The sequence below is a fragment of the Strongylocentrotus purpuratus genome, unplaced genomic scaffold (assembly GCF_000002235.5).
Source record: "Strongylocentrotus purpuratus isolate Spur 01 unplaced genomic scaffold, Spur_5.0 spur5_scaffold_7, whole genome shotgun sequence".
Taxonomy (NCBI): domain Eukaryota; kingdom Metazoa; phylum Echinodermata; class Echinoidea; order Camarodonta; family Strongylocentrotidae; genus Strongylocentrotus; species Strongylocentrotus purpuratus.
The window spans coordinates 21,595,772-21,618,508 of NW_022145613.1; the positions used below are offsets into that span (position 1 = coordinate 21,595,772).

A 22,737-nucleotide genomic window follows, 5' to 3' on the forward strand; every position below is an offset into this window, starting at 1 on the left:
TTATGCCTATGTGATAGCAAAGCATATCTGCTGACTCTGCCACTAGCTAGAGCCAGTCAGCTAGGTAGGCAAAGATTTTGATGCCCCAAAGGTGTGAATGAGCTATAATTTTCGTTATCGACATTACCTTAAAATGCCCAGATTTGCGCCTCTGGAATGTATTTTTGAGCCACTTACGGGACGCGTCTTTTTTCCCCGTAAGGTAGCCATCCTAGAATGCATATTAATATTTGCGTTGGTACGGGGAGGTGGAGATCAAATTCAAAATTAAATCGGCCAGATTCTGGACTAAATTAACTAGTTTGTCACAATGATTATGAACAAGTTACGACCTGGGTAGTCATTCGTTTATGGTAAGCCTCCCAATTTTGTCGCAACGTCACTTATTTAAAGTAAACTTAGCTTTGCATTTGTAATTTTTGTATGAAATTTCATGTTTGATAAATTATCGCATCAGATTCTGTGTGAGTGCGTATCATGAATATTGATGACTAGCGCATGACGTATAGGTCCTATTGAGCCAATCAAATGCAGCGACAGGATATACCTTACGGAAAAAAAAGACGCTTACGGGACTTACATACTTCCGGTGTATGCGTGCACGTTATTATGCGCATGCGCAATGTACGTACGGCCAGCCGAGATCGGATCAGCACAGTACAGCCGGATGAAATAGACCGGAAGCAACTAAGTCACCAAGCTATCCCAGAGTGCATTTGAAATGGGGGCACGAAAGTAACATTCAGGCATTTGGGGGAATTAATTGGCCATAGCGAAAAATGCAAAAATGCCCGATTGAGCCAGGGCTGTGATGCATTAGTTTTTAATAAAGAAAAGTATTGAGTTGAAATGAACTGTCTGTACACCTGGCAGTTAAAAGGAATGTAGACCTATTCACTCTTTTCATCTTATTCAACATTTAAGGAGGCACAAATTAGGTAAAAAAGTGTCTTAGGATAGTTATAAATTTCAATTTTAATTATATATATAATATCTTGTCTTTAGAATGTATTTGAATAAAATTGGTTGAATGAAATTGATCATTACGTTCTGCAGTGGACTGTCAGGTGAGATGAATTTGAATGAAATCTGACTAAATATTAATGGACAAGTGTTGAATTAATTGACCATTGACCAACTTGAATAACGAATACCAAAATTAACTTAATTAAATCAACCGAACTAAAGAATATAATGATAACTTTGAAGAAAAAAAAGGGATTAAAATGTTTCTGTTAACTCCAATGTAAAACGTTAAATTCAGTCTTCTGACTGACTGAATAAAGCCACAACCAAGGTAATGCAATTTTTAAAAACAGAATCCCACACGGGGATCTGCCAAAGAGCTGTGCAACAATGAACCAATCACATCCTTGACAACCAAAGGAAGAGGTTTGTCATCAAACAGCAGGGCACTATCATGTTTAACACAGACACTTTCCTCTTAGCTTATTACAATTGAGATCTTGACCCAACTAAAAAGAGTCATTGGTTAAAAATGATATTTCAGCTTCACTCTAATATAGAACGACCAGTCAACTAACCATTGAAATTAAAGATTAAGATTCTATTTTCATACCATTTTTCAAGGTTGACGTTTACCCAATTAAGAACATTTCAAAGTAAAAATGAATAAATTATGGTTCAAAGAACAGAAGGGGGGGGGGGTGAGTGGAGAAGGTTCCATAGCAAAACCTGTACTGGATTTAACTCAGAGATAACTTCTGTAAATTTGTTTGCACACATACTCACAAGTCTCTCTTATCTATATTTAGTGAGTGTGTATTAACTTTTAACGATTTTTATAACAAAAGTAAAATATTGAGCTGATATTTTGAATATAGTTTTAGGGTTGGCAATTTCCTGCCCAAGCAGGAAATACTGGCAACCACTGGGAAATACCTGTTAATACCTGAAAAATATATTGTATGTGTACCATTAAAATTGTAAATGTGAAATAACAAACATAGCAATGCCTTTCAATCTGAGTAAACTCCAACAATTAGACTTTACATATTTTGTTGTTTATTTTCAATAACTTCATAGGTTTCTTAGAACTTACATTGCTTATATGGATATTCCATTCACATTTTAAAGATACAAATTCAAGACATGTTGCACCAACTTCTGTTGGCTACAAATGAGCTGCCAATCTTCAGGCAGTACATGTATGGATGAAAACCAAATTATACTGAATAGTTACTGATTGAAATGCTCTAAATCAACTTACAGTGTACAAGAAAATTTGAAGATGCACCAATGAGAATCATACAGTCGAACAAATATTAGCAAGCTGGAAAAAAAAACACATCTTTGATGAGCAACTTGTACAAGGGAGGGAGAGAGGAAACCTGTATGGCACTGTCAATTTTGGGTAGCACAACAGGCCCATGCCCCCCCCTCCTTTTTACAATGTATGCAGCATATCTTAAAAACACAACCAACAATATGTGCCCCCTTAAAAATGTTGACCCCAAATGCACCTGAATTATGTGATAACATATTTTCTTTTTGTTTGCTCTTTAAACCTGCTTAAAACTGTGCTCCCTTCATATGTCTGGTTGGTCCTGCATTATGTAAAATTCATTTGATCAGAGCCAATCCTTTCCCATAAATAAATTGGGGCTTGTCTAATTGTCTTAATAGTATGTAGGACCAATTCTCAGTACATGCAGCAATACAGAAGTGCCCCTTGGAGTCGTATTGTGAAGAATAGAATATTGAAATAATATGAATTCATTGCTTCAAATTAATGTGTTATATCCCCATTGCCTAATATCCAGTAGGAAAAAACAGGTGACCACATGACCTATTTGATGAAGTAATGGTGGGTGAGTTTTTAAACTGCATTTAATGTAAAATAATAGTGTGCCCATTCATTATTTTAAGCAGTTGTATGACCCCTACCATAATTTTCATTCTTTCTTTATGTTTAATAATGATGTTCTTCAATGATCTAAATATCAAAAGATATTTTACAGGAAACAAAATGTTGTTTATGTAGTATTTCCCAGTATTTCCTGTTTGGCAGTACTAACCCCCTGGTACATGAATTTCCGGGCCGGTATTTACTGACCAACCCTGTTACTGTTAAGTAACTACAAAAATACAGTGGGAAAGATGTCAGTGAATTTTCTATTTCCATAATTTCTGGTGTGTATGGGATGGGGTAGTGGGACATAATATGTATCAACTGAGAACCTGTTAGCATAAGTGCATGATATAATGTAGATTCAGTGTCAGGGATCAACCCTTTACCCAACTATCTACATCATACCACTTTCACTCCAGTGTAGTTTCCCCCAATAAAAAAAATACAGGTTGGCACATTGTCTCCTTTATTTGACCCGACAGCTTCCAGATCTCGTGGCATCCGTACAAGATATTATACTACCATGGCAATAAATAACATACAATAAAATGCAAAAGTCAACTTGCCTCATTAAAGCCTTTTCAGATATGACAAGACAAAACCACTGCATTTCGGTGTTATTTTTGAGGGTTCATACGTTTCACATTTCTCTATCTTATAACACAGAGCTCAGTAAACCTTTGTATTTTGCAGTTGCCATTCAGTTACACAATTTTTTTAAAAGCGGTTGATTTTTTACTGCGTCATATATCAACGAGCATTAAAGAAACCAAAGGTTAGTAGAAATAAATGTGAAATTTACGAGATGAAAAGCAAAAAATTTGAAGTCTTAAACAGAGTTTGGTGCCAAAAGTTGGGCAGGTCTAGATAATTGTTTTAGCCTTCATTTTGTGGCATGAAGGTTTTGCAATCGTTTTAGGCACACATAAGTTTCTGGTTTTAGAGGAGTGAGGAGCCCTTGTGTAGGGCAAAGTGGAAACATGCTAATGTAGCCCCTGTTTTAAGTGATTTCACCAGCTTGACTTATAATTGGCAAGCACGATTCCCTTATCTGCAGTCACTAGAATCTCAATGCAGTTGCATTTACATGGAATCAAATACAAGACAAAAATGAAATCACTTGAAATATGAATAAGTCTCACCAACTTAGTTCCATAATACACAAATTGAAGTGGATGTGAGGCTTAAGAGTTTTAAATTCAAATTCATTAATCTTGTTTTGAGTATCTAATGAATACATTTATGAAGGTCGAAATGACATAGTAATCCATTTCTTACTGATAAAGACAGTTACTCTGGCTCTATGATTATAATTCTTGACAGGCTGCTCTTGGCACTCATTCATGAAATTGATTATGACTTTCAGGTTCATTGTACAATACACATACCTTTATTTCTAAAAGTAATTTAGACTGCTCTCCTGCGACAAAAAAAAATAATCTGTGTTTTAGGCTGAACAAAATTATTTGAATGAACTCCAAAAATATGGAAATTTTCACCTCGTGGAATGAACAAACAAAACATGTAGGTTGAGAGACTGGTGAAGAGAGGAGAGGGGGAGAGGTGGAAGAGAGATAAAAGGTAGAAGAAAAAAGAGCAGGAATAAAGAGGGAGTGGTTGGGGAGGGATGGAGAGAGAGAGAGAGAGAGAGGGGGGGGGGGGGAGGAAACAAAAGGTAAACATACTAATTCTTGTGACTATAAAGCTTATTTGCAAGATACTTGAATATTCAGTGTAACGAAAATATAGTGTATAAACTTTTTTTAAGTGTAATTCTACTACCATCTTGCTGTTATGTCATAAAGGCATTCTCATTCTTCAGCTTCTCTAGTTCTAGGACTTGTTTACGAAGAAATAATACTCTGCAGGAGGAGACAAAAATAAAAAGGAAAGAAAGGAAATCAAAAGAAAAATATTGTAAGTTTAAACCCTAAAAATTGGGCTCTTTCTGAGGTCTTCAGTCTTACAGTACTGGGGTTGGGAGGTGGGCATAGACAATTTGGAATGCATGTCAAATAATTTCATGCCACATCACTATCTGACCCCTATTTTTAAATTCTTGTGAATATTCTGCAATTTTGTTTCTAAAATTAAAAATGGCAAAATTTGTTTACCATTACTGAATCATATGACCTTTTATGACCTCATGTCAGATGGAAAACATAGTTTCTAAGTTCTGTTAAGAAATAAGCCATGTTCAATATGCACTTGGCAACAAGATTATACATTCACCTGTTTTTTTTTATATACATGTAATATTGTACTTCAATAGTCATGTGAATTGCACTCATTAGTTGTTGCTAGGTAGGAAAACATGTCTTGCCCTACCTAACAACACATAATTAATGCAATATGCATTCTGACTATTAACATTTTGTAATAGATGAATGAAATCATTTGCAAAGATATATGTTTTAAATTTGATTAAAATGCAAAAGTGGCCTATTACTTGGCAAACTGTTTCTCTGTATGTTCTTTCGAAATCTATTATAACTTGATTTCAAGCTGTAATTATTATCTATTCTAACTAAGTGATGCTTCAAATAATACCCTTGAACAGCAGGCCTCGAAAACAGTGAAAAACTAAAGTTGACAACGAATAATAAACGTATATAATATCATAAATGATAGAATTATTTTACAAAAGATCTGAAATGACTTACTGGCATGTTTGAAAGGTTTACAAAAAAAAAAAAAAAAACACTCTTGCATAAAAATCTTATATCCAAGAGCCTTGTATAGAAAGAAATATGTTTCTACATATAATTTGCATAAATTATATATTTTTTAAATTAAAGGAATGGTGGATCCCCCCCCCTCACCCGCAATACTTGAGGTTCTTGCAAAATTGCAGTGATTAGTCATGCTGTATCTGAGATACGAGAGAGAGAGAGGCCCCACTTGCTACCCCCAAACTGAGAAGGGTTTTCTCCACAAATCAAGGCAGTTAACTTTTGGGTTATTTTTATCATAAATGCTGTAGCGGTTCTGCACACAGGCACACACACCCCCACTTCTTAAAGGAACCTCACCCCAAAAAATAACTTGAGTTATTTTGAGAAATACATTGTAAAGTGTATGAAGCAAAATATTCTTAACATAATGTAGTTTGTCAGCACGACATGTGCATCACTATTTTCTTGATAATGTGACGTAATATGCCAAGCCGTGAATGTATTCTAAATTAATGATGCTTTCTTCCCAGTGTGTGTTGTGAGGAAGTATTTCATTCACCTGCTACTATCTATTGTACTACAATTGTCAATTGTCAGAAATCAAATTGCATAAATAAGTTGCTGCTCTTCTTGAGTAACGTTTCGACATTAAAGATAAACTTTAGAACTGGAAATGCGATTGCATTGCGAAAAAAAAGGTGTGGAAAGGATCAGAAACAGTCGATCATGTAGCATGTAAGTATTGGTGTGCACTGCAAAGTTCTGGAGTCATCAAAATCATAATAAATTTGAACGAGTCTTGGTAAAGTAACAAGCACTGTACACAGAAAGCTATATATGGGACAACACACATGGTGTCGGGGCTAGTACTACCTTGATTTCCTTGTCTTTCTATGCTCATTACTCAGCCAGTATACATTTTCTTCCAAAATTGTTTGGCACATGTCATTTATTTGTAATCTTGAACATCCAGTGTAAGTTTCGTTTGATTCTGGGATAATTTTTTTTTTTTTTTTTTTAACCAGAACTTGAGTTTATCTTTAAAGGTAATACAAAATTTTGGTATTGGGTCATGAATTTGGTTCAAATGAACATATTGGAAGCATATGCGATCCTACAATATTCAGTGATCGAAATTGACTCTAAAGTTATGAAATTGTAAATAATAAACACTTTATGTTGAATAGCTCCCTCTCAAGGTCAAGATATTAATTAAGCTATAAAACAATGTTAATTGACTAAAATCGACCGTTTAGCTATTCCCGTTCGGAAATTATATTCCACAACTACATATTCTGAGATTTTCATCGTCGCAGCTACCATTGTACGGCCGTAGGAGCTTTTTGAAATTTATCAAAATTTACTGGGAGCACCGGCAAATCTTTATATTCAATTTTTCTTGAAACCAGAAGTGTTTAAGGGGCTAAAATTTCTAGTGCTTTTAATACATCCACAAGGGTATCCAAATATATCAAAATTGTAAAGAATCACTATCCACCCATTTTTCAAAATTTCCCAAAACTTTGTAATACCTTTAATGAAATAGATATGTCAACTGCAATTTTTAATTGATTTTTAACAAATAAGTTAAAATTTTTCCCCTGTTAAATATTTTTTCAACAAATATGTTTTTTACCTTCTCAAATATGATTTTCCCTCATTGAAAAGTAAATGTTTTGTTATTGAATTAAAAAGAATTTCTAACGAGAGCTTTGAGGACGATACATGTACATGTTCCCCTGGTACGTCATATTACCAAGAAAATGGCTGCGGCAATGTCATAATAATAAAATAATAATAAACAATATTTATAAGGCATACTAGGCATGAATTACATCATGCCCAGAATATCTTCATTTATGGATCTCTGGTACATTTTTCGTAAAGATCATTATACATCAATAGGCTGAAATTAATCTCATATTTCAGCAAACCTACGCTTACCGTATTTGCCGGAGTAAGGACCGCAGTATTTTTCGGAAGAGAATATATAAAAAAGTCTGAGTGCGGCCTATGCGCAACAACAGTAAAAAAAAAAAATCGGCAGTCAAAACAGCATGTATTTGTACATATATGGGACCCAAACAACCTCAATCCTCGCAGCCCGTGCATGCCATACACGATCGACTGTAACTGCGGCCAGACAGAAAGCTGAAATAAGACGCCAACTGGCTTGCTGCCTATGGTGTTGGCAAAAATGCAAAACAAAAAAAGTTTTTTTATCTTTTGGAAAAATTATGATTATTTTTTGTCTATGAAATGTCAAAATCGGGGGTGCGGCCTATACAGCGCTGCGGCCTTAACGCCGGCAAATACAGTATTCTTTAGGGCAAGGTTTCCTTTTAACAAATGTGCATGACACACTTTGGTGAAGAATAATTTATTTACAAATGCTTACAACTTTTCATAACATGTAAAGGAGATTAGAGTGAATTATATTGCATATGTGAAGTTTATATGTACATTAAAATCAATATAAAACAAGAAGAAAATATTGGCATTTATTTCTTTCTTATCTTTCAGTTAATAATTTGCTGTAACAAAGAAAAATCATTGCCAACTAAAGTATGAAGTAAATAGGATCAATCAAAATAACATAATACTGTATCATAATTATCAAAAATTAGGAATAAAAATCACAGGTAATGTGAAGACATGTCTCACCTTTCTTCTTGGAGGTTAGCCTGAATTTCTGATACTCTCACTAATGAACGTGCAAACTTGAGATCTACCGATAGCTGTGCAGTACTTTCAGCCCCTAGTACATGGGTATCTTCACTCGCTTTGGCAGCCTGAATAACAAAGGAAGGATATACAACAATATGAACAAGTCAACGCAAAGCGTAGCATCCCCTCTCGCAGGGTACAAATGGCCTATATAAGTCAGAACAAGTTACCTCCATTGGAACCAGTGTTTTGATACCATGAACCTTCATATCAAATTTCATTAAAATTTGTCAAACAATACTAAAGTTATGGATTGGAAACCAGATTCGCATATTTAATGAGCTATGACCTTTGACTTACATGTACATACTCGGAAATTGAACTTAGGCTGCGTTTTGATACCATGTACCTTCTTATCAAATTTCATTAAAATTTGTCAAACATTACTCAAGTTATCAAATGGAAACCAGATTTGCATATTTAATGAGCTATGACCTTTGACTTACATGTACATACTCGGAAATTAGACTAAGGCTGTGTTTTGATACCATGTACCTTCTTATCAAATTTCATTAAAATTTGTCAACATTACTCAAGTTATCGAATGGAAACCAGATTTGCATATTTAATGAGCTATGACCTTTGACTTACATGTACATACTCGGAAATTGAACTTAGGCTGTGTTTTGATACCATGTACCTTCTTATCAAATTTCATTAAAATTTGTCAAACATTACTCAAGTTATCGAATGGAAACCAGATTTGCATATTTAATGAGCTATGACCTTTGACTTACATGTACATACTCGGAAATTGAACTTAGGCTGCGTTTTGATACCATGTACCTTCATATCAAATTTCATTAAAATCCGTCAAACATTACTGAAGTAATCGATCGGAAACCAAATTTGTTACGGACGGACGCACGGCAGCGTTTCGTTGGCGAGGGGATAATGAGACGGAGCTAACCCTAATGCCAATACTCAGAAGTTCAGAACCTAGAATTTTTGAAGCAATAAGTTTGAAATTCTTTGAATTTACAGTGTAATATGGTGGCCAATCAACACACTTTAGATGCACTATAGCAGCCAGCATGTGATTTTTTGTTAATGCACACAGCAATCAAGACCACTACCGCATCCACTACTGCTTCTAACCTTAAAGCTTATCTGCCATACTTTACAGGAGGGATTAGACCGCTCTGCAAGGTCACTGGACAGGTGGTTATCTCATCAACTCAGCTCTCAGTTAACATAAGAAAAAGAGGATCATGGGGGACCAATGGTCACCGATTATGCATTGTTTGTTATATAGAGGGCGCAAGTAGCTGCCAGTAGTGCAGTGGGCCTTTAACAGTAACCCTAAGTCACAATTGCTTTGATTTTTCAGATGTTTGTACAAAAGAGAGCACATTGAATACCATCAGTGCACAATAACAGTTGACCTTATACCTGTCGCTTCTCCAATTTACAACAAACCTTTCCACTGAAGTAATTCATTACTTTTTGATGCCATGGACACATTTCAGATTAATGTTTTATTTGTATAATGTCACGAATATGTATTCAAAATATCTTTATAAGTACAAGGGGAAAATAATATTTTCCCACAAGAGTTTGAGGTAAATGATGATTGACCAGTACAGTCAGTACCTACTTCTTTAACTCATTTATATTTCAATCATTATGACATGGGCAATGTACTATGTTACAAATCTTATGAATTTTCATATAGAAAATAGGTTATTGTTGCACATACATGCAGCTGATGTAAGTTAGTGAACAGGAGATCAATTAGTTTCTTTTCTGTGATTTTTCTGTGATTTTACTGATTTTTACATTGTTTCTGTGAAGTGTTGGAGATGAGCAATTCAACCATGTAAGATCACCTCTTCTTAATAGGGACTTTTAGATTCGTACGAAGACAATGGGGATTGCTACGATCGACGTCCTTTTAATGCACTGCCTTAAATGGATGTCACACGTATCAGTCCATGCAAATCTAAAAGTCCCTAATAACTGTAGGAGACAACCTGGCATTGTTTCAAAAGAAATATTAACTATAATATATCCGACTTTATACCCTGGGAGATGGATGGTGGAAAAGTAACTGCTATGATACTCTTATGATTTGTCTTCCAGTGTTAACCACACTGTTTTGGTGAATACCCTCTTGTCACTTGGTGTTAAACCAAGGTCAAGCCCTGGAATGGTTTCAATCATACCTGTCATGCCTTTCCCAAGCTGTCTTGATAAATGGCTGCTCTTCAGATTTTGTACCACTTACATGCGGAGTTCCGCAAGGCTCTGTGGGCGGGCCCACCATGTTCTCGTTATATTTAACCGGTTTGAAGAATATTTTTCATCAGTATTCTCTTTCACGTCATGTTTTTGCTGACGATATTCAAATATTACTTCTTTCAAACCCAATCAGAGCAATGCAGCCAGCGCTATCCATAACATTGAGACTTGCGTACAAGATGTTCATAATTGGTTGAACTCACATTCACTAAAATTCAATCTCGCCAAATGCGAATTTGTAATGTATAGTTCTAAGACTCGGTTAGAGAAGATTTCCATCACTTCAATTACTCTTGCTGGACATGAAATTACCTTATCCAATACATGTCGCAAATATGACAATGTCTACTCTACACAATTTCAATATGTCTCAAAATCAGTACGTTATCAGTCACATAATTTAGTTTTTAATCGTAAATATCTTAACCGTAGTGCCACTGAGAAAATTACTCATGCTTTAATCTCATCTCGCTTGGATTTAGGTAATGGCCTTTTGTTTGGTTCGCCTCAAAACCTACTCGCAAAATTACAAAAATTATAGAATGCTGCTGCTTGTGTCGTGAACCTCTCCAACAAGTGGCAAATCACACCAGTCCTCAAATCACTCCATTGTTTGCCCGTAGGACAATGTGTTGTTTTCAAGATTATTTCACTGTATACATGACTCTGCTCCATAGTACAACAACGGATTGATCAAGCATTACATTCCCTCTAGACAGCTACGTTCTCAAAATTCTGGCTAGTTACTTGTTATTCCTAGGGTTAAAACAAAGTGAGGGGAGCGAACCTTCGCTCATGCTGGGCCTTCTTTATTAAATAGTCTCCCTCAATGGATTAAAAATAGCAGTTCTGATGAAGTGTTAAAACACAATCTTAAGATATATCTGCTTAATTTAGCCTATAATTGATTACCATTACCTTTCATGTCTGTACCTTTCCTATTGCACTTTTGTATATACCAGTATTTATTATGTATTTCATCTTTTGCAAAAGCTGCGCCTTAAACATTTGATTGTCAAGTGGATTTGGCACCTTACAAATCTTATGTATTATTATTATTATATTAATACTCATCAACTATTTAGGATATTCATTTCTAGTTACGCAACAAACAATAAGCATTAATTTTATGATATCCCTTCTCAGAAGATCCACAACCATTGCTTAACACATATCTATGTAGGTTTCTCCACATCTGTAAATGGTTAACAAATTGTAATGGTTCATTTGGTTCAAGCTCAATCCACCCACAGGGAATTATTTTGCAGTTTTCTCATTGTGGGTAAATTCTGTAATGAAACCTGTTTTCATTACATCAAAGCATTACCTGTTTCTCTCCAAACTCTGTAGCCCATCCTGCCATATGTTTAGTCAGGTCTTCTGTGACATAGGAAGTGAGGGAGGAGGATAGCTGCATTAAGGCTGGAATATTTTCTGCAGCATTAAATTCTGATGTGACAGTTTTGCTGGAGGAGTCTACATTGTCAAAGCACTTCTCAGGAACCATGGATTTCTTCTCCAAATTATCACCATTTGTTTCACTGCTGCAAATATAGATAAATATATAGGAATTACATGTTACATACTAAAGCAGTCTTACAATGGCTCTTATGTTGAATACATCACAGTTTGCTCAATACAAACTATATTCACTGGAATTCTTCATTAATCCATGTACAAACCATGTGTTGAAATGTGTTTTGGGTGGAAATGCACCAAGTCAATGAATTACATTATAAACTGTTTTCTTAGACATTGAAACAATAGAAAAGTTTAATGAAGATGTGTTAAAAGTCCATTATTTCATGATTTTCCAAGGTGTAAAGTTACTAACATTTTGAAATGTCACTTGAAAGCAAAAAGGTCAAATGCCAAACCAAAGGATAAGGTCTAGAGCATAAGGCGTAATTTTTTTTTAAAAATGTCGTATTACCCTTTGCGACTGACCCAAAAATCTTGAAATCTATGGTTGGCTTCTTGAGGGTGTATAGTCCTGAAAAGGACTGTTTGTGTAGTCTTGAAAAAGACAGTTGGTTATCTTTCTTAGCTTATAGTTTTAAGGAGAACTGTAGCGCTTGGAGAGGAGCGGTGGGAGTGGCTCGACGATGGACAGTCAGACGGACGAGCAGACCATCCATGTCCACTCCCCGATGACTCAAGCCTGCACGGTCATGTATTTTTCCCCGACGTCCGCACCCCTGTGACTTAAGCTCACGCACGCCAGCTATTCTCCACTCCTGACGATGGATAGTCAACCTGTTTGAAACGTCGAGCCACTCCCGCCACTCATCCTCTCCAAGCGCTATAGTTCTCCTTAGAACTATAAGCTAAAAAAGGTAACCAACAGTCTTTTTCAAGACTACTCAAACAGTCCTTTTCAGGACTACACACCCTCAAGAAAGATTACCAAGAGTCCTTTTCAGGACTCCTCAATCCTCTCTCTCTCTCTCTCACACGGTGCACCCGCAAGCCTACTGTATAAGATATATTCTGGCACCTCGTTGTCAAAAAGAATGATATTCGGGCACCTCTTTGCCCAAATATGGGGCTATTCAGGCACTTCGCTGCCTGAAATTATCCTGTTTCTAAAATATCATAATAGTCACATTTGTATAGCGCTCAATACTATGTTTCTAAACGATTTACTTAATGAGGGCAAGAAAGCAGAGCGAGAAAGGGAGAAAGACACTATATTTTTTGTATTAAAAGAGCTATTTCCTCATGAAATTAGTTAAACGGTTTCTAATATCTGGTTTTCACGAAACAACAATATTCCACAGTATTTTTTTGATATAGCTAAATTTCTCTCAATGCACCCCTAGAAAGGTCTGGTGGAATCCTGGTTGAAAAATGCTGAAGTAGACTATTGTGGATGAAAACTGAACTTACCTTGATGCTGTTGGTGGAGTGCCTGTCCTCTCTTTGATGTCCGTCGCATGCTTCTTGCCATCTTTATTATCAGTTTCTGTCCAGTGCTTTTCACTTTCAGAACTGTTCTCAGTATTAAGGAGCTTGTCATTCCCAGAATGGTGTTTTTCCTCATTTTCGTCACCATTAAGTGATGGTTCTGAATCTCTGGTTCTTTCCTGTTCTTTCCCCTTTTCCCTGTCAGGATCTCTATCTTTCTCCTCCTTGTCTTGAGTCCTGTCTCTTTCCATGTGGTTTTTACTGTCTCTATCCCTCTCCATTTCTCTATCATCTTCCTTTTCTGTCTCCCTTTCTCTACCCCTTTCTTTATCCCCGTTTCTTTTCGTTTCCCTGTCTCTGTCCCATTCTCTATCTCTTTCATGATCTTGGTCATGCTCTTGATCCCTTTCTTGGTCCTGCTCTTGTTCAAGATCGCCTTCTCTTTCCCTTTCACGGTCACAATCTCTGTTCCTTTCCTTGTCACAATATCTATCACGTTCTCTGTCCTTGGACAGTGAAGAGTTCCTTCCACTACTTGAAACAGAGGACGAGGACGTTGGAGTATGATTTGACACTCCCCCTCTAGTTGTGTGGTTTTTCCTATACCTGTCCTCTGTAGATGATGTATGGGGTATTCTTTCTTCTGTCCCTTGCTGATGGGTTCTTGACGTGCCTGGCGTTGAATGCTGCAGCATAGGGGAGGGGTGAGACGGAGAAGGGGAGGGGTGAGACGGAGAAGGGGATAGCGAGGCTCCTGACATTGGTGATTGGCTTGATAACCCTGAAGAGGAAATGTAGAAACAGTATGTAATATCTGACTTCACATACAAAACTCAGGCTAAATTCCTTTTCTATAAGCAAATATTTACAATTTTTCAATTTTTTAAGCAACTATAAGTGAGTGTTTTTGTGACCTAATAATTCCCCCCCCCCATATTTCCTACTTATCTCATCTTTTATTGTCAATAAATATCACCACACATCTCAGGGACTATGCATGCTTTTGACAGAGTTGCCTGTCAGAGGTTAACATGTGAAAACAAGTGTTCCATCATTTATTGAAATTCCATTAGTATTTCCTTGAAATAATGTAAAATGTGGCTTACATAAATTTGATAATGTGGGAAAGATTAATAAAGGCTCAAAATGTTCAACTCCCTCCCCCCATAAATCCAAGAGACTATGCATGTTTTTGGCCTTGCAGCCACCAAAGGTTAACACATGAATCTGATCACCAACTGAGGAGGATTAAGTAACAGCTAAATCCAGCCAGATACGATGTAAACAAAATCAATGAATGTTAAAGAGTGGAAGTTTAAAACCAGTTCTAAAGTCTACTAGGAACAGAACTGGAAGAATCTAAACTGGCAGAACCATGAAAAAACATTAAGCATCGACAGAAAAAGCTCAAAAGAACACTTCCTAGATGTAAGAGGAAAAAAAACCGCTGGCTTACAGAAGAAGTCTTTAAATTGGCTGACAAAAATAAGAGGGATTAAAACAAAGGGCCAATAAACAAAAAAGGATCAATGTAGAGAGTACAAGGACTTAAATAGGAGAGATAAAATGTGCTACCATGGAAAAGGATGTCTCCTAAACAACACAAAAGATATGTACAAAAACATTAAATCATGGTTCGTTGCCAGGACTTTGACTGTCATGCTGAAACCTCAGTTTTAAATTTTCTATTTTGGGTATTTCAAAATCAAATTTACAACACAGAACTTTAAGTATACAATTAAAAAAGTGAATTCAATTGATATTCAAAATACATGCTGTAGAAATAAATGAGTATAATTCAGATGACAACGAAAGGTTCTTCTCACGTCTCTAAAATTCAGGTTGCAGGGAAGGAGTCAAGCTGGGTGGTACCGAGCGTGTTCAAAAGCAGAAGTCAAACTAGAAATGCAATTGTACTAGAACGATATGCATGCATTGATGCCCGTGTTTCTACATGAGAGACGAAAGAGCATTTCTCGACTATCTACAGCAAGTTGTTAGAAGTTTTTAGCATGTAGGATAGTGGAGATAGGTAGTCCGAAAGAAATGACTACAAAACGACCTGAAACAGACAAGACGGTACCACTGTCACGCATGAGTGATTTCTAAAAAAACGTTAAATTCGGTGACCTTGATTGGATGCTAGAGACTATGCCTACGAAGTTCAAAAGGAATCAGGAAAAGGAAGGGACCTAGATGGCTCACAATCACTGCGTTAAAACAAATGGGATTTGGGTGAAAGAAGACCACGTCATGACACCACCTTTGGCACAAATGGCTTTCCATACTAACATGATCATACGGTATAGCCACAATCAGGGTGCAAAATCATTTTGCACTTGGGTCCAAAAATGAAGTATGCAGTAGAGCACTTCAGGGAATAATTTTCCTCAAATTTTTTGATTAGCAATTTCAGGCGATGGATAAATATTTCAAATGAAATTCTGTACATTTCTATGGCAGAAAACTGCTACACAAAAGATATTTTGTATAGCAGTCATGCAAAAATGCATAGCAAATTGCGATGCGATACCAGGAAAATTATTCCCTGCACTTTCATCAATCCCAAATTGTTCATCCATACCCTGGGGTTAATACCCTGCAATATCCTGGAGGAAACTATCTTGGTTATCATTTTTATGAACAGCAACACAACACGGGGTGGTAGGTGTTACGGACACTACACAAAGCTACTGAAATGGAATTTTCAAGCATTATTTACCTTAAGACACAAATATCTTGTACTTCTTTGGGGAATTTTTTGGCCATTTGTGAAAAATAAAACAATTCACACTCAATTACCAGTGTGTTGGCTCAGTCAGTACAGCTTCCGCCTCACAACCGGGAGGTCGTGGGTTAGAACCCCGGCCGCGTCATACCAAAAGACGTTAAAAGACGGATGTTGCTGCTACCTTGTTTGGCATTCAACAATAAGGGATAGAGCACATCGATCTGGCGCTGCTCAGTGGCTGCCAGGCTCATGATCGATTGGGCAAAAAGAATTTCCATTTTCGGTTTAACTTAATAAAATCCGGAGTGGACTTTAATAAAAGATTATTAGGTGATACGTAACGAAGTCTACGTATCACCTATTGATTTCGTCAAGATTTTCTTTTTTATTTTTTATTTTATTATTCTTCCTCGATTTTGTTCGCAGGATATCTCAAGACTGAATCAAGCCATTGTCATGAAACTTTCAATGATGATAGATCTTAGTCTAACTTAGAACTGCGTGACTTTTCAAAGACTCAAAATTATCGTGACGTCATCCAGGCGCCATTTTGTGAAAATCAATTTATGATCATATCTTCATAACGGAAAGTAATTTTTCATTCATATTTATCATAAATAAGATCAATATCCGTCCGGTCAATTTCAGGTCAATAAACGTGCGCAAATGCGCGCGTGCGCGTTCGTCCGCGCGTTTACGCGCGCGCAAAATTTTAAAATGCTCTAAATCATCCCAATTTTTTTTTGCATACGTTTCAGGCCATATGGAGCATTTGACAAAAAATCGAGCCCACGCGCATGCGCGCGCGTTTTTTGCGCACACTAGCATTTTGCAACATAGAATCGCCGAATTTTCTCTATCATCTTATTTGGCACATTTTTCCAAGCATTTTGATAACTTGTTCATCTTTTATTAACGCAATGAGCGTCCGTCAAAGTTGACAGTGCGCGCGGACCTGCCTTATCTTTATCCACAATACATGAGCAAAAACATGCCTATACAAAATTCTTTGTAACCCTTCAGAATAGATAGCAACTCCAAATATTTTTTCATATTTAGATAGATTATGCGTCGTAAATATGATTTCATGTCTCATTTGACCTTCAATTAACTCATGACGTCACTATAATGTCCTCCAAACTCAAACATTTAATTTGCATGTTATGACGTCAGCATATTTTTTGAAAATTGATTGTATCTCTGTAAATATTGATTGATTTTCTTTCAAATTTCGATATGTTCTAGCTGAAACAATTCTCTACAAATATAGTGTCCACAATTTTTCATTTTGACAAAGGCATCATGGCGTATTTTTGCGATTTAAGGAGGCATGTCAATTTGTCACATTTTGCGTGTATTCTCTATGGGACATGACTATTTCTCAAAACTGGATTCTACACTCCGGTCTTTCACGAGCAAAATCTCCGTTGTCTTAGCTTAGTTTAAGCTGAGCTTCGAATATGTTGTAGCTGGGACAATAATCTATCACACGTGTGCATTTCATTTTTCGATCAGATGCCGGGATTATGCTCATATTTCACTTGCAAAGTAGGATTTCAGAATTCCATTTCCCGTTTACGTGTAATCGCTATGGGAAATGTTTTGGTATATCGATAACCCACTTGACTTCCATCCTCGAGATCCATGGTTCGAGTCCGGGTGTCTCTAACAATATTTGTCTTCACTTTATTTTTTGACCTTTCACTGTACCACCTCCTTTGAGTATTAAAACACGTAGAATCGCAAATAATGTAATAAACAACCCTATTTTCTTTATTATCACCCTATTTTCACTTAATCCATTACTTTTTGCGTTTAATCCCTATGGGAGATTACTTTTTCTCAAATCTGGATTCTACATTCCTGTGTTTTGAGCAATATCGCCAATATTTCTGCTTGGATTTTGTTGATTTTTGAGTATGTTGTAGCTGAGACAAGTTCCCACGAGATTTATGTAGACTATCTAACATTATAATGACGTTATCATAGTAAAAAAATCAATCATAGGTGACATGTCAATTATCATATCGGATACCTAAAGGGGGCGCTATACCACTTTCAATCATGGTCATCTGGAAGGCATTGTTCTCAATTGCATCTCTCTCTCTCTCCTCTCTCTTGCTCTTTTACTTCTCCTCTCATGTTCTGCCCCTCTCCTTTTTTGGTTTGTCTCTGCATCTATCTATCTCTCTTCTCTTTCACCCTCTTCCTCTCTCTCTCTCTCTCTCTTGCCTTGCGTCCCTCTTATTCTCTTGGTCTGTCTCCCTCTGCCCTACAGTTGAAACTTGACTCATGGATAGACCATAATGGGAGTAGTAAACGAAATATGAAATCGTGAAAATACGTTCTTTATTATGTTACACATGAGCATACGTATCACCTAATTCGTCAAAGTGACGAATTAAAGTCTAGTTATTATTATTTCAGTCCATAAATTAAGACGCAGTATACACATCAGAGGTAACACAAGGTAAAATCTGATAAATGCCATTTTTTCGAAACCTGAAACCAACCAAACATAGGTAAATGAGACAAATTCCGAACTTTAGTCCCATCTGTATACATACCAAAACAAATCAAATTGCTAGAAAGGCTCGTTTCATATCATAAGTTGTCCTAAATAACTTATGTACAAAATCCTATAGGATGTTACGGACACTACATTTTACACATATAGTATACATGCTAGTCTTTGATACAATATATAAGTAATCCATTTGCTTTTTCTTCTGCCATCATTGTTGTTGCTGTATATCTTGAGGCCAACAGAGAGTATGTTTTCAAATCGTCATTACCAAGTCTCTTGGATGGGACTTAAAGGAAAGCCCACCCTTCAATAAAAGCGGAAAAAACTGACAAACAGAAAACATAAGTCGGTTCTATGTACATGTAGTTTCAGGGGTGGCCCCATTGGGTTTTTTGTTTTCTTCTCCATCTTCTTTGTTCACTTTTAAACATTGAAAGAAGCCTAATTTAGTCATAAGAACATGAAAGAAGTATAACTATTTAGACAATTAAGGAAGATGAAAGACATAAAAAAGAAAATCATCAAAAATAGGAAGGCGAGATGAAATAATGATATAACAAAGGAAAGCATGAGGAATAAAAAGGATAACAACTTAAGAAAAGAAAAAGAAGAATAAAGAAAAGGATGAGAATTAGAAATAAGGAAAAGGAAGAAGAGAAAGAAAAAAAAAAATAATACAGTACATCATGTAGCATAATCAAGGTGAGCCTCTTATAAAGACATAATCATGGAAACCCTAGGGCCCGAATTCACAAAGGAGGTTTGTCGACAAACCTCCTTTTGTTCTTTACAAACCAGAATTGTAAAATACACGTAAAAACGCGTCATATGACGTACGAAAACCAAGGTTTGTCGACAAACCTCCTTTTCCAAAAATGACGATGTACGAAAATACGAAAAGACGATGTACTTACTACTTCATTATTATGACAAGTAATTTGCTCAGTGAGACCAAAAAACAAAATGTTTGGAAAAGAAAGTACCCATGGTGTTCTTGTATATTAAGTGGTGCAGGATATATTCAGTATTTTTAGAACCCCTATTTTTAGGAACTCATTAAAATAGCGTTGGAAAATTTGGGGTCACAAAAAGACCAGTCTGTACTTTATGAAGAGTATTTCGAACAACTAAGTGGTATACTTGTAAAACCTTTGACAGTGTCACCAAAAAACAAGAACAAGGCATTTAAAAAAAGAAGTGGTGATAATTAACTATATGCAAAATAATGGTATAATCAATAATCATTTCTGGTACGTTTATTCAATAATCCTCAGATGTTTCGGTGATCGCTGTTGGTGGTGGCAATTAAACCAGTAGTCATAAAATTCTCATATGTATATATTATATACAAATGTTGGTAAACAAGTCAAAAGAGACCTCAGTCAATTTTTTTTTCTCTCTCTTTCCATCAAATAAGTTCAATTTATTGAGAGAAATTGTGAGCAAAAACATAGGCGATGAGATATTTCATAATTTATATGTAAATCCCCTCAGAGGGGGTGTCCTCAAAAGAAGTTATTTTTCCATAGTCCTCAGGAGACACTTGTCATACACGTACTGGTGTGTGTGCAAGTGTTTATGTGTGTGTGGACATAAACTACAATGTAGTGACTAAATACATTTTGTAGGTAGGCAATTAAATGATTAAAATAATGTATTTTTCTCATGCATCATACATATTTGATGTCATATACCATATTTGGTATCGTTTGGAAGGGCATTTCATTGGGGTAATGCACTGTAATACATAGTAAATTCATAATTTTTTGTGATATCTTTACGATGACGACATCAAATTTTACAAAACTTAGCAGACAGCTTTCATGTGTAAAGATACACAGGCCTGCTAAGTTTCATTGACCTGGGTAGAAACTTCATGATTTTAGAGCAGGTTGAAGATATTTCCCAATTTTCTTTTCAAGAAATTTGTGATTTTTGAGAGCAATTTTCGCAAAGTCGGTCAGTGGTGGGGCATATATTTTTGTATTTGAATGAAATGAGCAAATCTTGAAGTATCTAAATCCAACAAAGGGTGCGGGTTCGGCCAGGTATGATGGAGCTACAGGGACAGAAAGATAGCCATTTTCAGAATTTTAGAAGGCGCTATCTTGTGATGCGTGACCATTCGAGCATGAAATTTGGCTGGGGTGTGTGCAATGATCAGATCAAGATACTGTAAAAATTGGAGACAAAACAGAAAGAAAAATAAAAAAGGGGGGGGGGGGGGTTCCCCCTCAACTATGCCCCCCTTGCGTAAAAAAATGGCATCCAACAACATTCCCCCCCCCCCCTTTTGAGTAAGAAAACTTGGGAAATAATAGGGAAGAATACCGGTAGAGAAAATAAGGGAAAAATCTGGAAAAATTATGGCAATTTACAGTTTTTAGGGGTTAATTTTTAAGAAATGTATAGATTTTTGACGTACCCTAGTCGATTTCAGACTTAAATTTTGAGTATTAAGATGAAAAAGCATCTCTTAGACTATCTAAAGGAATTTGTAACAAGTATGTAGCATCAGGGATAGTGGAGATACAAAGGAAGAAAGAAAGGTCGTAAAACGGACCAGAGACTAACAAAATGGCACGGATGGTCATGCATGAGGGTTTATGGAAAATGAAGAGGCAGGTGACCTTGAATGGATGCCAGAGATTATGCCTACAAAGTTTGAAATGAATCGAGATGGAGAAACAGAAGTTTATAGAGCTCACAGGCTCTGCGTGCTAAACGAATGGGATTAAAATTAAAATAAGATCAAGAAGAATTCAGAAAGCGAACAAAAACAATGCATTGAAGGAGGCGCTCTGGGAAAATAGGAAAACTGCCCATTTTTTCTTTCTGATAGGTTCCATTCCACATTCATAAGTGCCCCTTACCACCTCTGCCAAGTGCCCACTTTATCTCTAATGATACCCCTTTTACTTTGACAAGTGTCCCCTTTCAATAAGTGCCCCTTTTATTTTTGACACATACCCCCTTCTCCTTTCAAATAAGTGCCCCTTTTCCATGTGATAAGTGACCCCAAAATTGTTTTTATACCAGCCCTTTGCCATTCTCACAAGTGCCCCTTTGCAAGTACGAGAAGAACCCCTTTCCACTTTTGATAATTGCCCCTATACAAATCAGAGTTGCCCATTTTACTTTGACAAGTGCCCCTTTAATTTTTTTTCCCTGATACAAACACACTTAAAGACAACATACATGTACAAAACTAGATGGAATTTTGACTGCGCGCAGTCGAAAATGATGCCTCCGCCATAGAGCAATTTAAACAAGTTTGGAGTTTAAATCTCCAGTGGTTCTTGAGATATCATGATAACAATCTCAATGTATGGAATTTCATAAGTTGACCTCTGTGACCCTTGACCTTTGACCTACGTGCTCCAAAATCTAATCAGATTGTCTTCCTATGGTGATACACACTATCATTAAGTTTGAAGTTTAAATCTCCAGTGGTTCTTGAGATATTATGATATGGTGATACATACTATCATTAAGTTTGAAGTGAAAATTCTCCAGTGGTTCTTGAGATATCGCGATAACGATCTCAATGTATGGAATTTCATAAGTTGACCTCTGTGACCCTTGACCTTTGACCTACGTGCTCCAAAATCTAATCAGATTGTCTTCCTATGGTGATACACACTATCATTAAGTTTGAAGTTTAAATCTCCAGTGGTTCTTGAGATATCATGATAACAATCTCAATGTATGGAATTTCATAAGTTGACCTCTATGACCCTTGACCTTTGACCTACGTGCTCCAAAATGTAATCAGATTGTTTTCCTATAGTGATACACACTATCACTAAGTTTGAAGTTTAAATCTCCAGTGGTTCTTGAGATATCATGATAACAATCTCAATGTATGGAATTTCATAAGTTGACCTCTGTGACCCTTGACCTTTGACATACGTGCTCCAAAATCTAATCAGATCGTCCTTCCTATGGTGATACATACTATCCTTAAGTTTGAAGTTTAAATCTCAAATGGTTCTTGAGATATCGCGCTAACAAACTCAATACAAGGAATTTCATAAGTTGACCTCTGTGACCTGTG

General features: G+C 36.3%; 1 protein-coding gene across 4 annotated transcripts in view; it reads right to left on the reverse strand.

The window, feature by feature from the left end:
- Positions 1-1,983: 1,983 nt before the first annotated feature.
- The window catches only part of LOC591504 (WW domain-containing adapter protein with coiled-coil), a 69,654-nt gene continuing 48,900 nt past the window's right edge, over positions 1,984-22,737 (reverse strand). For 3 of the 4 annotated variants that reach the window (XM_791064.5, XM_030973724.1, XM_011669941.2), the window contains 4 exons: positions 13,405-14,203; positions 11,843-12,059; positions 8,212-8,339; positions 1,984-4,734 (listed from right to left, as the gene is read on the reverse strand). In XM_791064.5, coding sequence (XP_796157.3) covers positions 4,665-4,734; positions 8,212-8,339; positions 11,843-12,059; positions 13,405-14,203 — 1,214 coding nt within the window. In that variant the 3' untranslated portion in view covers positions 1,984-4,664. The remainder of the gene's footprint in view (positions 4,735-8,211; positions 8,340-11,842; positions 12,060-13,404; positions 14,204-22,737) is intronic. The other variant, XM_011669940.2, reaches the window with a different exon arrangement.